Source organism: Palaemon carinicauda, chromosome 24, assembly GCF_036898095.1.
Source record: "Palaemon carinicauda isolate YSFRI2023 chromosome 24, ASM3689809v2, whole genome shotgun sequence".
NCBI classification, from domain to species: domain Eukaryota; kingdom Metazoa; phylum Arthropoda; class Malacostraca; order Decapoda; family Palaemonidae; genus Palaemon; species Palaemon carinicauda.
In genome coordinates, this window is record NC_090748.1 from 20340950 (window position 1) to 20356407 (window position 15458).

The window sequence follows — 15458 nt, forward strand, 5'->3', positions numbered from 1 at the left end:
GAGAAAACATGAAAAATTCAGAGATAATTTGTATTTTTCCTAACCATACAAACCTTAGCTATTTACATAGGGTTTACTTTCGACGTAGCTGCAAGGACGAGCCATTAGAATTTAACGAGGGTGTATTACCCACGCGCTAGTTAGCAGGGGGGTAGGGGAGTGGTAGCTAGCTACCCCTCCCCCCTCACACACCGATGAACTGCTTCACTTCACTTAGAGGTAGGACATGCCTTGGGGGACAGGGTTGGCGGGCAAATATGTGTAAATAGCTAAGGTTTGTATGGTTAGGAAAAATACAAATTACCTCCGAATTTGTCATTTGTTTCGTAACCGAAATACAAACCACGCTATTTACATAGGGTGACTTACACTTAGGAAGGGTGGAAAGTCCCCAGCCTTACTGGCTTTGGCTTACCCGGGGACTCAGAATCCGAGTGAGCAGCACTCGAGAAAAAGAGTCCCTGCCCCTCGCAAGTTCTTGCTACGCAAGCAACGTGCGGCCTACATAAGCTTGTGTGTGGAGGGAAGAAGTGTGACTTGTCCTAGGAAGTCGACCTGAAGTCCTTTAGCTGGAATTCTAGGCTAGGACGTTCCCAATACCACCTCGTCAGGGTATGGAGGACGCGACAGTATTAACTCAATACTAGGAACACAAGGAAGCATGGTTTACCTGCAGAGGTTTGAGATCAGCTATGCAGAGAACCCAGGATGTTGCTTTCCCCAAGAGAGGGGAGGATGAAGAAAGAAGTAAGGGCCAGACATACTTCTTTCATTCATGCAGTCTAAAACCGGATAACAATGCTCTCAACCTTCTGCTACCTGTCCAATAAGGAGCCAGAGGTTAGACCAGTTGTTGTGTAGCCACCACAGGGCCGATAGACGTATCGAGGCTCAAGTGGGTCACGTCCTGCAGGTAGTGGGCTGTGAAGGTCGTTAGACGCTTCCAGACTCCAGCTTGTAGCACCTGCGTCACAGAGTAGTTTCTCTTGAAGGCCAGGGACCTTGCGATGTCTCTGACATCGTGTGCCCTAAGGCGACGTGACGGAGGAGGATCTGGATTCAGGACGTGATGGACGACCCTTTGAGCAGGCTGAAAAGGCATTCTTGATGACCCTCCTCTCCGTCCTCCCTGTGCTCCCAAACAGGGCTTGCACGCGAGGATGAACTGCAGCTGTTCTTTAAGATAACCCTTCCGACTCCTTACTGGGCCTAGAAGGAGAAGGTCTGGGTCATCTGTTACAGAACGGAGACTCGAAATCCTGAAGGAGTCGACCGAAGATCCGGGACTCCCAGATTTGAGTCTAGTAACCAACTCAGGGACGAACCTGAACGTTACCTCCACCTATCCTCTTGAGTGGGCGACGCCGTACGAGAGACCATGACGTTCGCTGACACGCTTGGCCGAGGCCAGAGCGAGCAGGAGCACCGTCTTCAAAGACCGGTGACGATCAGAAGCCTGGCGTAATGGTTCGCAAGGAGATCTCTTAAGAGCCCTAAGAGCCCGAACTATGTTCCAGGAGAAGGTCTCACTTCCGACTTGGGCAGGTAAGTTCGTAGTTACGTATGAGCGAAGAAAGATCCAGCGAGGAGGAAATGTCTATTTCTTTCAGCCTGAAGGCCAGGCTAAAGGCTGAGTGATAGGCTTCCACCGCCGAGAGCGACAGGAGCATCTCCTCCCGCTGATAGACAATGGCTCCTCTATTGCTGGAAAAGTGGCATCAAGGGGAGAGGTACCTCTCCCACTTCACCAACCACAGAAGATTCTCCACTTCGCCTGGTAGACCCCTCCGGATGACTCTCGCAGGTGTCGAGACATCCACTCCGCAACTTGTTGCGGAACGCCTCTCTCTGTGAGGGGATGCTGGATGGTCTCCAGGCGTGAAGCCGAAGCGATGCTACGGCTAGTGGTAGATGTCGCAGTGTGGTTGTTTGAGTAGCTCGTGTCGTGGGGGAAGCTCTCTCAGGAGTTCCGTCAGGAGATGCAGAAGTTCGGGGAACCATTCTGCATAATGCCGCAGCGGAGCTATCAGGGTCATCGACAGGTTGACTGATAGTCTGGTCTTGTTGAGCCCCCTTCTCAACAGACAGAACGGTGAGAAGATGTAGACGTCGATGTTGTCCCACCGTGTAGAAAGGCATCTTGCCAGAGTGCCTTGGGATGTGGGACTGGGAGTAGTACAGCGGCAGCTTGAAATTCACGGCTGTCGCAAACAGGTCCACAAGGTCAGGACCTGTTGGCTACCAAGGGGGGCCGAAGACCACTCGGTACTCTCTATCTGTGAAGTCCTGCTCAGACTGTCGGAGAGCACATTCCTTGTCCGGAATGAAACGAGCCGATAGGGTATGAGTGGACTTCGGTTCATCTCAGTATCTCCACTGTAAGATGAGAAAGTTGATATGAAAAGGTACCTCCCTGCTTGCTGAAACAAAAGGCCCTACCGTGGAGTTGTCGTCCACGGAGTGACTCGCCAGGGTCTGTTGGAAGAGTTGAGGGGCCAGACTACGGCCTTCATTCCTAGCAGATTGAAGTGGAGGTACCCTTCTGGTTCTAACCATAGGCCTGATTCAGAACGTGGGAAACCCCCCTCCCCCCCCCCACTTGTTTTGACGAGTCCAAGAACAGCATCAAATGAGGGGAAAGGGCAAGAAGATCCATTCCCCTGCAAAGGTTTCCATAGGTCAGCTATCACTGCAGGTCCATTCGTTCCGCAGGTCCCAAAGGGACCAGAATGTCCTGGGAATCGTTGTCTTGATTCCACCGGGACTTGGGCTGCCGACGCAGGGATCTCATCCTGAGGCGGCCGTTGGAACTAGATTGGCCAAGGAGGAAAGGTGACCTAGGAGGCGTAACCAAGATTGGGCTGGAAGCTCTCCTCGTCTGAGGAAAGGTTCTGCGATGCTCCTCAGCCTTGCTATCCTGCCATCTGATGGGAAGGCTTGGAGATTGGAGTCTAATATCATGCCTAGATATTCCAGTTGTTGAGATGGGAGCAGAGAAGACTTCCCAAGAATTACCATGATCCCTAGACCTTGGCTAAGTCCAAGAAGCTTGTATCGGTGTTGAGGAAGGGTCAATTCCGAGACTGCCTGGGATAGCCAGTCATCCAGAAAGCGAAGGAGACGGATGCCGCTCCTGTGTGGCCATGAAGATAACAGGGTGAACATTCTGGAGGACACCTGCGGTGCTGCGGGGAGATCGAAACACCGTACCTTGAACTGGTATATCTATTGTCTAGGCTGAATTTCAAGTACTTCCTGGAAGACGGATGGATTGGGATCTAGAAGTACCCGTCCTTCAGCTCCAGTGTGCACATGAAGAGTTGTGGTCACACTACAAGCCTAATTGGCTCTGCTGTTCCACGCTGAACGAAGTTTGTTCGACAAACTTGATCAGGGCTGAGAGGTCGAGACAGGTCTCCAGACTTCGGACGCTTTCTTACAAGAAAGAGTTGACTGAAGAAGCCGTATGGGGGAGCCGTCGATGACCTTTTGGAGAGCCTCCTCTAGAGCATGGTCTCGATTCCTGCCCAAAGGGCTAGCCCCGTTGCCGATCCCATGGCATAGGAGCTCGGCGACACTGGATTTGCTGTCAGCGGAGGTAGAGATGTAAAGAACGGGACGCGATATCCTTGGCTGATCACGGAGATCGTGCAGGAATCGGCCCCGAGCTGCTGCCACCTAAGCGCGCAACCTTGGGCATCCCCCCACCGGGGACCCTGCAGGGGGGTTGCCAATCCTACCGTTTGCGGCCTCGGCCGCTCCCTCAGGATTATTGCCTCCCCAGAAGGACTTCCCGCCCTTCTTGCCTCTGACAGGAGGGGGCTGCTGTTTAGACACCTTGTCTTAGCTGCCGGGGCTGGTTCCGATGTCCTAGGCTGACGAAGCTGTTGTTGTTGAGGCGCTGGAGGTTTGTAGGGTCTGGATGCAAGTGCCTATGGAGGAGTGAACCGTGATTCACTTTCTCCACCTCTCAGCTGTCTGTTCCCTGTCCTTGGGCTCAAAACAAGGTCTTTCCAAGAGTGGAAGAGTGTCTGAGCTTGCCGACATCCATGGTTGGGATTTCCGAGAGGAACCTCTCGGTCACTGCATCTCAATGCTTCAACATCGAGTTTGCCCACAAGTTCGAAACTTGGTGAGCCGGGAAACGAGGTGCTCGTACCCGAGAAGAGGAAAGTTTCCATGACCTTCCTGGAGCTCTCCTTGGACAAATTCTCGGATCGCAACAGGGTGCCCAGAGATCCAAGCCAGAAGACCAGCCACGAAGTGGCCCGCATGGCACACTTTGCGGATTTCTTCTGGCTTAAGATCTCCGAAGACGAAAATGTCACCTGCCGGGCGGAGAACTTCTCGAGAGAAGAACTCCCTGGGGAGACCCTTCCACGGAATGGTGGAGAGGAAGGGCTAAAACCAGGTTCCCCCATGATCTCGAAGTACCTCCTCTGCTGACGGCTGACAGACGCAGTGTCAGCAACTCCCGCTGGGGGAAAGGGAATCGAACGATCCTGAGGAATATAGATGATGGGGCCTGCCCAAAAGGAAGGAGAAGAATGTTGCGCAGACCTCTCTGAAGATCCTTCTTGCTCTTGAATGTGCCATGCTCTGCGTTTACTGGGAGAAGATCGTGAACTGGAAGTACGCGCCCCAGAAGACTCGCCAGGTTGCCCGTGTTGCGATAACCCGACGGGAATAGCGGTCGAAATCACCCTGGCGTTCGTGCGATGGCAAATCGTTGGTTCGCGCGCGGGCGAACGTGGGCGTGCAGGCGCGTGGGTGTGAGGGCGCGCAGGCGAAAGTGCGCGTGGGCGCGCAGGTGAGGGCGAGCGCGGTTAAAAGGACGAGCGCGGTTAAAAGGACGAGCGCTGGAGGTCGGGAGACCGATGGCGTGTAGGAGAGCGATGTTGCGTTGGCGAGTGATGGCGCGTTCGGCGAGCGATGGCGCGCTTGGTGAGCGATGGCGCGTTCGGCGAGCGATGGCTTGCTGGCGGGAATCGCGCTGGCGCTCGCGCGATGGAAAATCGCTGGTTCGCGCGCAGGCGAACACAGGTTTGCGTGTGCGTGGGCGCGCGGGCGCATGGACGTAAGGGCGAGCGCAGGCGGCCGGGAGACCGATGGTGCGTCCTGGCAAGCGATGGCTCGTAAGCGGGCGAAGGCGCATTGGCAAGCGATGGAACGTTGGTGAGCGATGGCGCGTGGGCAAGCGATGGCGCGTCTGGCAAGCGATGGCACGTTGGCAAGCGGTGGTGCATTGGCGAGCGGTGGCGCGTAGCGAGCGGTGGCGCGTAGCGAGCGGTGGCGCGTAGCGACCGCTCGCGTACAATAGAGTTAACGCGTGGCCGCGTAGGAAACCTACGACGATTGAAGCGTTGGCCTTGAAAACGCTTGCGCGCAGGCGACGAATCGCGCGGGCGCATAGGAGATCGCTGGCACGTAAGGAGAGCCCAGGGATGCCTATGAGCGCCTGTGCGCTAACTTAGGTATCTCCTGGGCGGCGCGGTGAAGTGGAGGCGCTGTGAATCTAGAAGAACCTGTGAGCGCCTGTGCGCTAGCGAAGGAACTTCTTGAACTGCGTGACGAGGCAGGAACCAGGAGATCGTAAGAGCGTATTTGCGTGGCCAGGAGAAATGCGCAGCTAGACGTATGAGAGATCGTCGGCGAGAAGGCGAAGGAATAACTCCTTGCCTGCACCCAGTTCCAAAGATCATGGGCGCGTGGGTGAACGATGGCGCGTATGCGCATATCAGGAAGGGGGCGCAGATGCGCGCTTGCGAGCAGGTGCACGTGGAGTTCAGATAAGAAAAACCTCCCTGCTTGCGCCCAGATCCAGAGATCGTGGGTGCGAGGGCGAACGTTGGTGCGCAATGCGCACATCAGGAAAGGGTGATCAGATGTGTGCTGGCGAGCAGGCGATCGTGGGCGTTCAGGAGACCGTAGGCGCGCATGGCGCGTAGCCGCACAGAAGGTCTCAGAAGAGTTGGCGACCAGGAGTTGATTCAGCAGGTCTGGTCCACAGCAGGAGACTTGCGCCCAGATCCGGAGATCGTGGGCGCGAGGCTGAACGTTGGCGAGCATTGCGCACATCAGGAACATTTGCGAAACTACTGCGCGCGAGCGCGCAGTAGAACAAGGTTGCACAGGTAATAAAACCTGGCACCAAAGGGCTTACTCACATGTGAGATAAGCCCTTAGCCCCGAAGGGACCGGTGCCCGTTTGGAAAACGGGGTGGAGGCGCCCACAGCGCTACTGCCGTAGAAGGAAGACAAGAAGATCTGGCAGGTATCGAAGATCGCGAATGAACTGCTGATAGGTCTAGAGAAGCAGCAGCAACTGTCTGTTCTCATCGAGGAGGATCCTCTGCGGCTGAAGATGAAGACGACCACGGACAGGAGCACCATCATCAGTCCTCCGAAGAGGAGTCTCTGTTAGTGAACTCCCCCGAGGGGGAGAGACACTCGCAGGAGAGACCGTTGGACTCAGCTGCCCCCTCGAAGATGTTCGGAGGGGGGAACTGAGCCTTCAGCAACAACAGCAGGGGAGTCCTCCGAAGAGGAGTCTCTATGAGAGTCCTCTCTCGCGAACGAGAGAGATGAACACTTCGTAGAAGAGACAGGAAGAACTGATGAAGGAGCCCCTTAGGCCGTTGGATCAGCATGCTGACCATAAAGAGCAACCCTCCGAAGAGGAGCTCCAGCAGTTTCTCAGCTCCTTGAGCGTAGCTGCAAGTGCGACAGCTCAGCAACAAGAGCATAATCGCACGAACACCGTGGTCCGGCCTTGCAACCGCTCAGCCCCTTGAGCATGGTTACAAAAGCAGTAGCTCAGCACCAAGAGCATAACCGCCCGTGGACCAGAAAAAAATTAAGGTAGGAGAAGAAACCCCCCTGAAGGGGAAAAAACTCATACCTGTGAAGCGAACCTCCCTCGGAAGGGAAGTACCCACCCAAGGAGGCGAACCTCCTGAGCATTCTATATGAACTAAGGAGCTGACAGTTGTCACGGGAGAACTTCTAGAAGGGACACGCCCATGACGAAGTCGTAGAGGAGGCGGCAACGGCAGACTCCCCAGGCCCCAACAGGACAGCTCTGCTTCGTAGGCACATTAGGCAAATGAAAAACTAGATAGTTAACTGTGAAAATAAAACAACTAGTTAACATTAATTCCCCCGGGGGAACTCTGAAGAGGAACCCCTGCGGGAAAAGAATATAAGAATTACACACAGGAATGCGCCCTCCTCCCCCACTTACACTCACGGGAAGGGGGGGGGGGAGGCGGAGAACTGTAACAAAACAGAATTATAACAATTATAAATATGTAATTCAACTAAGAATGTTACTAATAGTAAGAACGAATGAACCCCGAAGTTAAGCGTTCTACACAGAGGCTGAAAAGTTAACAAATACAATTAGATTTAGATAAAAAATAATTGAGACAAAATAAACAGAAGCAATTCAACCCGCAACGGGAAGGAAGCTACCGTAATACGTAGTAGTAATAAAAGGGTGAACGAACTCAAGGAGAGAGAGAGAGAGAGACCGTAGTCAAACAAAACTCCCAAGTTCCCCACGCTGATAGACCAAGTTCCCCATAGATAAGGAGGAACAGCGGAGAAACATATTAGATTTAAATAAGAAATAATTGAGAAAAAATAAACGGAAGCAATTCAACCCGCAACGGGAAGGAAGCTACCGTAATACGTAGTAGTAATAAAAGGGTGAAGGAACTCAAGGAGAGAGAGAGAGACCGTAGTCAAACAAAACTCCCAAGTTCCCCACGCTGATAGACCAAGTTCCCCATAGGTAAGGAGGAACAGCGGAGAAACATATTAGAAAGTAAAGTCCAGCGATGACGATTCCCCACGGCGCCCGCCGAAGGGAGACCGAAGGACCAAGGGAGAGATCGCGACCCATGAAAAGTCACCGTAGTGGCCTGAGACCACACGGAGAAGTTGTCGTACAATGAGTGGACTTCCTACACACACACACACACACAGCACAAACACTGAAAAGGAAACTTACTGTATTTCTATACTCAAATATATACATAAACATAAGAATGTTTACATATATATTAAGTATAAGAAAAGTAAGTAATTAGTAAGACAAAGCATTAATGGCTGCCATGCGAGGACGGGACAGAGACGTCTGTTCATTGTCCGAGCCAAAAGTGAAGTGGAGCAGTTCACCGGTGTGTGAGGGGGGAGAGGTAGCTAGCTACCACTCCCCTACCCCCCTGCTAACTAGCGCGGGGGTAATACACCCTCGTTAAATTCTAATGGCTCGTCCTTTCAGCTACGCCGAAAGTAAACCCTATGTAAATAGCGTGGTTTGTATTTCGGTTACAGAACAATTTATCTTTGGCTTTAGGACCATTTGTATTTCTAGAATGCAACTTCTATTACCTTTAATAAAAAAATTTTATAATCTAAATTAGTTCTATAAAAATTGTGTGTATTAGCCAATAAAGAGTATCTCAACAGTTCCTGGAAGATATATCAAGTTCGTAACCAATGTTTTAGTCCATAAAGAGCATCTTAACAGTTTCTGGAGGATATATTAAGTTTCTAACCAATGTCTGTTACCAAGATTACCAGTCTTTATAAAAACACAGAATTAAAGTTAGAAAACAGAAAAAAATCCAACAAGAAGTGCCTCTGAAATGATTTCATTATAAAGTTAGATGTTAAGGATATATATAATAAATGTAAGAGTCAAGCATTATGATTTTTCTATAGATGCATAACAGAAAGTTAATGAGTCAATTTATATCACACTGATCAGCATAGAAGAAAATCCAATATTGTACTTACCATGCATGGCATTCAGCTTACCAGCACTAAATATCATTTGGATTTTAAATAAGAAATAATAAGCCACATCTAATGAATTAAGTTTTAGAAACAGATTCCAAGAATGAATAAAAATAACAAAAGCAATACATCATTAAACTTACTCTCCCCTGAGCTGACCATTGTGTCAATCATTATTTGGGCACCATTATAAAAGTCGCCAAACTGAGCCTCCCATATGCAGAGAGTATTAGGGCTTTCAATTGAATAGCCATATTCAAAGCCCAGCACTGCTTCCTCTGATAGAATGCTATTAGCCACTTCTATATGAGCTGTTTGTTTCTCACTAATATGATTCAGAGGAATATACATTTCATCATCAGATTGGTTGACAAACATACAATGACGCTGGGAAAAGGTTCCACGTCCAACATCTTGACCACAGATGCGAACGTCAAATCCTTTAAGAAGAAAACATTGATTAGTATACTATATCTAAAATAAAAATATGCTAATCATTACTCTTAATCAACTAAAAATTTCAAGTTAAATATTGTAGTCTCTAGAAACAATAAAATAAGCTTAAGCAGGAAATGCTTTGACTTTTACTTTTCTATATTGTGTACCATGGTCTTCCACTGTCTTTGGTTAGAGTTCTCTTGCTCGAGGGTACATTTGGGCACACTATTCTATCCAATTTCTCTACCTCTTGTTTAATTGAAGTTTTTATAGTTTATAAAGAAATTATTTACATTAATGTTGTTACTCTTCTTAAAATATTTTTTCCTTGTTCCCTTTTCTCATTGGGCAATTTTCCCTGTTGGGGTCCCTGGGCTTATAGCATCCTGCTTTTCCAACTAGGGTTGTAGCTTAAAAAGTAATAACAATAATAATAATAATGATAATAATAATAATAATATTCTTTTACATGAATGTCTATCTTTTCCAGTCCACCTGATAGAAACATGCCAAAAAAAAATATATATATATATATATAATTGGCCAATATCACTTTGTGAGCATAATATAGCAATGCTAATTTCTAAATCATGGACAAAAAAAGAATATCGAATAACATATAAGAACCATGGGAATTTAACCCTCCCCTAGATATAACGCACAGAATAATAACATGAAAATGCTTAGTGTGAGGGTTTACTCGTTTAACTTGGGCTGGTTAAGATCAGCTCTATTGAATCTACATGGCCTTATTATCAACTATTCATAAAAAAATTTCTTTTCACCTATTGTAGCAACAAGGTTTATCCTGTATGCCTTTTTGTATTTACAGACCTACTAATTTACTAACATTCAAGTAAGACATTTACTTTATGACTGTTATATGTAAGATACTGTACTAGTGTAGCTTATTAGTATTTTTTGGGTTTATGTGCTGTGTGGATTCCAGGAACATTCCTGTAAAAGGCTGGAACAGGGAATCCAATACGACATAAATATTAAATAAATATTGTCTACTCTGTCCCGTCCCAGGTGTATGTTTCAAAATGAAAACATGAACTCAGTGCGTATAAAGGAGACCCATGTCTTCTGGCACTACTGAATTTGTCACAGCATCTCCAATGCTGAAATCATCTGGCAACTGATGACACATCATCACCGTAAACCAATACTAATCTATAGACAATGCTACTTGTGCACTAACTTAGAACAAGCGGCCATCTTCATTAGTGTAGCCAAGACATCAAGATTTATCCATTTCAGCTTCAGAAAGTTAGAACTCTTCATATACAATACAGTAATGTTAAGTAAAGTAACAGGAATCAAGTTATGATTAGTCATCAACTATTCTTAGTACTAGTGTATTGTAATAGAGGGGTTTATTTACTGTTCATGATCGCTTTCAGTGTTTGTTTCGTCTATTTATATGATTGGGTTTGTATTATAAAGTTTTTTTAACTTGTCACCTATCCCATTTCTATGATTTCATTCCTTTCCTTTCATTGTTGCTGCAGCAGCTCGGTATACGAGTATAATCCGTTCCAGGAGCAAGCTTGTAACTCAAAATGAACATAAACCAAAATAATTTTCCCAATAAAAAATAAAGAGAGTTCACTTGATACATTCCACACGTCTATAAATACACATACAGTATACACTTATTTGTAAAGGTTCATAAAGTTATATATAGAGTAAATTAAAACCCCTAACATCAGAAATTAATACAAATTAATAATCCACAATAAAAATGATTAAGTATTAACAAATTAACTTTCATTTTACTTTTCTGACGTCGTGCAGGAGGAGGAGGAGGGTGTTACTGCTTGGAGGGAGAATCTCCCTCCATGAGAACTTTGGGTAAAATATTGGAAGTTATATCTTTTGAATAGTGTTCACTATATCTAATTGAATTAATTCATTTATGCTCAAGATTTTAACAAGTTATCTACTAAGAGAAAGTTGCTTTTACTTTTCTTTTAAAATGGCCTGAAAATGGTGTAAAATTCAAATGAACACTGACTAATTTTGTGCTATTCTCGCTAGTACTTGTCCACAAAAAATGCACATACAGAGGCTATTTTTACTCACAAACCAATACAATGCTCTTATACAACCTCAAACTAGTTTCTACGCATTGTAAACAGAACACAAGTAGAATCAAAGTGTGTGTGGGTTATAAACAAAGCCATTATGCATGCTTGATTACTATAACTGTGCATGCACGACAATTGTTTTAAGTGCATATGCTTAATAATTTGTAGAATACAGGACTTCTAGAGCCAAAAAGCAAAATTTTTCACAGCAGAAAAACTATGGTAATATGAACATTACATTCCTCTCTGGTCCACTTTTTTGAGATTGGAAATTTAAAACATCATCTTGAGGGGTTCTGTCTGTTAGAACCCCTAAAGTGGGCTTTTCTCTTCAGTGTCCTGGTATTTTATATTGTGCTGAGTTTTTGGCTAAATCAGATAACTCTTCCATTTCCCTTAAAATTACTCCACAAACTATTTCTAATAGCATTAGCTTCAATAGCCACAGTCAGGAGCTTGGAACATTACGGAAAGATCAGGGGTTTATTACGCATACTCCTGTCTGTTTTCTACCTATGACTCCGCGTCTTCTATTTGGCTAGAACAGTAACCCTTTTCAGAGGGGGGGGGGAATCCTCTTTTATATTACAGTCTCAAGACAGGGGGATAGTAACCTCTGTCCAGTGTCTACTCTGTGATTATACCCAGAGAGATCTATGTCCTCAAAAGGTAGTCTGCTTCCTAAAATCCAGACCAATAAGTCACAACGGTGATCATAATAAAACACTTGAGTGCCAAAAATCCATCAAGTGGGATAGAAGGCTTCAACTCCAAACGAGTTTTATTACCTGCCTGACTTTGACTCTGGGATAGCTTATATATCTTACTCAAGAACTACATACCTTAAGTAATTTATTTGAATATGGACAAATAATGTATCTTGAAGACTAACCTTTATTTTTCTTTCAATAATATATTATAAGATTTTACTAAATTGTTTTTCATTTGTTTACAAGTATGTAGTGAAACTGACGAGACTTATTTTATGCAAGTGGAGTACTAATTCCTATATTTAACAAGAGAAAAACTGGTTTTGAGCTAATGGCCGAGTTTACAAGAAAACGATGCAACAGCCATTCAAATATAAATCATTTGAACAATTTTAGTGATTCAAACAGATTCACTCAAAAGAAAAGCATTTAGGCCTAATGGAGTTATACAACCTGCCCAGCCAACAGTATACTTTAATAAAATGAGTTTAAGAGTGCTTATTTCATTGAGAGGAGGGATATGATATCCAGACTACCATCTCGGCAAATGAGGAATAAGCAATGCTTAGAGGCCTTACTTCAGAAAGAGGAGGGATTAAAGGATTCAGGCTACCATCTCGGTCTTCTGCCTCGCAAATTTGGTGTCAAAAAGAATATGTAAAAGAGTGGCTAGAAAATGTTATTTTGATTATAAAATAAATTTTTGAATATACTTACCCGGTGATTATATAGCTGCAACTCTGTTGCTCGACAGACAACTCTACGGAAAAACTCGCCAGCGATCACTACACAGGTTGCGGGTGTGCCCAACAGCGCCATCTGTCGACCAGATACCCAGCTCTCAATGTAAACAAAGACTCAATTTTCTCCTCGTCCCACTGCGTCTCTATTGGGGAGGAAGGGAGGGTCATTTAATTTATAATCACCGGGTAAGTATATTCAAAAATTTATTTTATAATCAAAATAACATTTTTCAATATTTAACTTAGCCGGTGATTATATAGCTGATTCACACCCAGGATGGTGGGTAGAGACCAGTAATATATGTTTACACTTTTATGAGCTAAGAGTTTTTTATTTCATTTTAGAAGTTATCAAAATAACAAAAACAAAATAAATAGGTACCTGGTAAGGAAGTCGACTTGAACAATTACTCTGCCTTTTAAGTACGTCTTCCTTACGGAGCCTCGCGATCCTCTTAGGATGCTGATCGACCCCTAGGATCTGAAGTATCAAGGGTTGCAACCCATACAACAGGACCTCATCAAACCCCTAATCTAGGCTCTCTCAAGAAATGACTTTGACCACCCGCCAAATCAACCAGGATGCGAAAGGCTTCTTAGCCTTCCGGACAACCCATAAAAAAACAACATTTCAAGAGACAGATTAAAAGGATAAGGAATTAGGGAATTGTAGTGGTTGAGCCCTCACCCACTACTGCACTCGCTGCTACGAATGGTCCCAGTGTGTAGCAGTTCTTGTAAAGAGACTGGACATCTTTCAAGTAAAATGACGCGAACACTGACTTGCTTCTCCAATAGGTTGCGTCCATTATACTTTGCAGAGATCTATTTTGCTTAAAGGCCACGGAAGTTGTTACAGCTCTAACTTCGTGCATCTTCACCTTAAGCAAAGTTCGGTCTTCCTCACTCAGATGTGAATGAGCTTCTCGTATTAACAATCTGATAAAGTCTGACCAAGCATTCTTTGACATAGGCAAGGATGGTTTCTTAACTGAACACCATAAAGCTTCAGATTGGCCTTGTAAAGGTTTAGTACGCTTTAAATAGAACTTAAGAGCTCTAACAGGGCATAAGACTCTTTCTAGTTCATTGCCTACGATCTCCGATAAGCTGGGGATATCGAAAGATTTAGGCCAAGGCCGAGAAGGCAGCTCATTTTTGGCTAGAAAACCAAGTTGTAGCGAACAAGTGGCTTTTTCTGACGAAAATACGATGTTCTTGCTGAAGGCATGAATCTCACTGACTCTTTTAGCCGAGGTTAGGCATACCAGGAAAAGAGTCTTAAGAGTGAGATCTTTCAGGGAGGCTGATTGTAACGGCTCCAACCTGTCTGACATGAAGAATCTTAGTACCACGTCTAAATTCCATCCAGGGGTAGCCAAACGACGCTCCTTGGTGGTCTCAAAAAACTTAAGGAGGTCTTGCAGATCTTTATGTTTGGAAAGATCTAAGCCCCTATGCCGGAAGACCGATGCCAACATGCTTCTGTAGCCCTTGATAGTGGGAGCTGAAAGGGATCGTCCTTTTCTCAGGTATAAGAGAAAAACAGCTATTTGAGCTACAGAGGTACTGGTCGAGGATACAGAAACTGACTTGCACCAGTCTCGGAAGACTTCCCACTTCGATTGGTAGACTCTAATGGAAGACGCTCTCCTTGCTCTAGCAATCACACTGGCTGCCTCCTTCGAAAAGCCTCTAGCTCTCGAGAGTCTTTCGATAGTCTGAAGGCAGTCAGACGAAGAGTGTGGAGGCTTTGGAGTACCTTCTTTACGTGTGGCTGACGTAGAAGGTCTACCCTTAGAGGAAGACTACTGGGAACGTCTACTAACCATCGAAGTATCTCGGTGAACCATTCTCTCGCGGGCCAGAGGGAAGCAACTAACGTCAACCTTGTCCCTTCGTGAGAGGCGAACTTCTGCAGTACCTTGTTGACAATCTTGAACGGTGGGAATGCGTAGAGATCCAGATGTGACCAATCTAGGAGGAAAGCATCTATATGTATTGCTGCTGGGTCCGGGACTGGAGAGCAATAGATTGGAAGCCTCTTGGTCAGCGAGGTTGCAAAGAGATCTATGGATGGTTTTACCCCAAGTGGCCCAAAGTCTCTTGCACACATCCTTGTGGAGGGTCCATTCGGTTGGAATTACTTGCCCTTTCCGACTGAGACAATCTGCTATGACGTTCAAGTCGCCTTGGATGAACCTCGTTACTAGGGAGATGTCTTGACCTTTTGACCAGATGAGCAGGTCCCTTGCGATCTCGTACAACGTCAGTGAGTGGGTACCTCCTTGTTTGGAGATGTACGCCAAGGCCGTGGTGATGTCCGAGTTAACTTCCACCACTTTGCCTCGAAGGAGAGACTTGAAGCTTTTCAAGGCCAGATGTACTGCCAATAGCTCCTTGCAGTTGATATGCATGCTCCTCTGACTCGAGTTCCACAGTCCTGAGCATTCCCGACCGTCTAGTGTCGCGCCCCAGCCAACGTCCGATGCGTCCGAGAAGAGAACGTGGTTGGGAGTCTGAACAGCCAGGGGAAGACCCTCTCTTAGGTTGATATTGTCCTTCCACCAAGTCAGACAAGACTTTATCTTTTCGGAAACCGGGATCGAGACCGCTTCTAGCGTCTTGTCCTTTTTCCAGTGAAAAGCTAGATGGTATGAAGAGGACGG

At 46.2% G+C, this 15458-nt stretch overlaps 1 protein-coding gene across 1 annotated transcript in view; it reads right to left on the reverse strand.

Moving 5' to 3' along the window:
* The window catches only part of LOC137618107 (2-oxoadipate dehydrogenase complex component E1), a 447864-nt gene that overhangs the window by 51947 nt on the left and 380459 nt on the right, over positions 1 to 15458 (reverse strand). The window contains exon 13 of the mRNA XM_068348104.1: positions 8949 to 9245. Coding sequence (XP_068204205.1) covers positions 8949 to 9245 — 297 coding nt within the window. The remainder of the gene's footprint in view (positions 1 to 8948; positions 9246 to 15458) is intronic.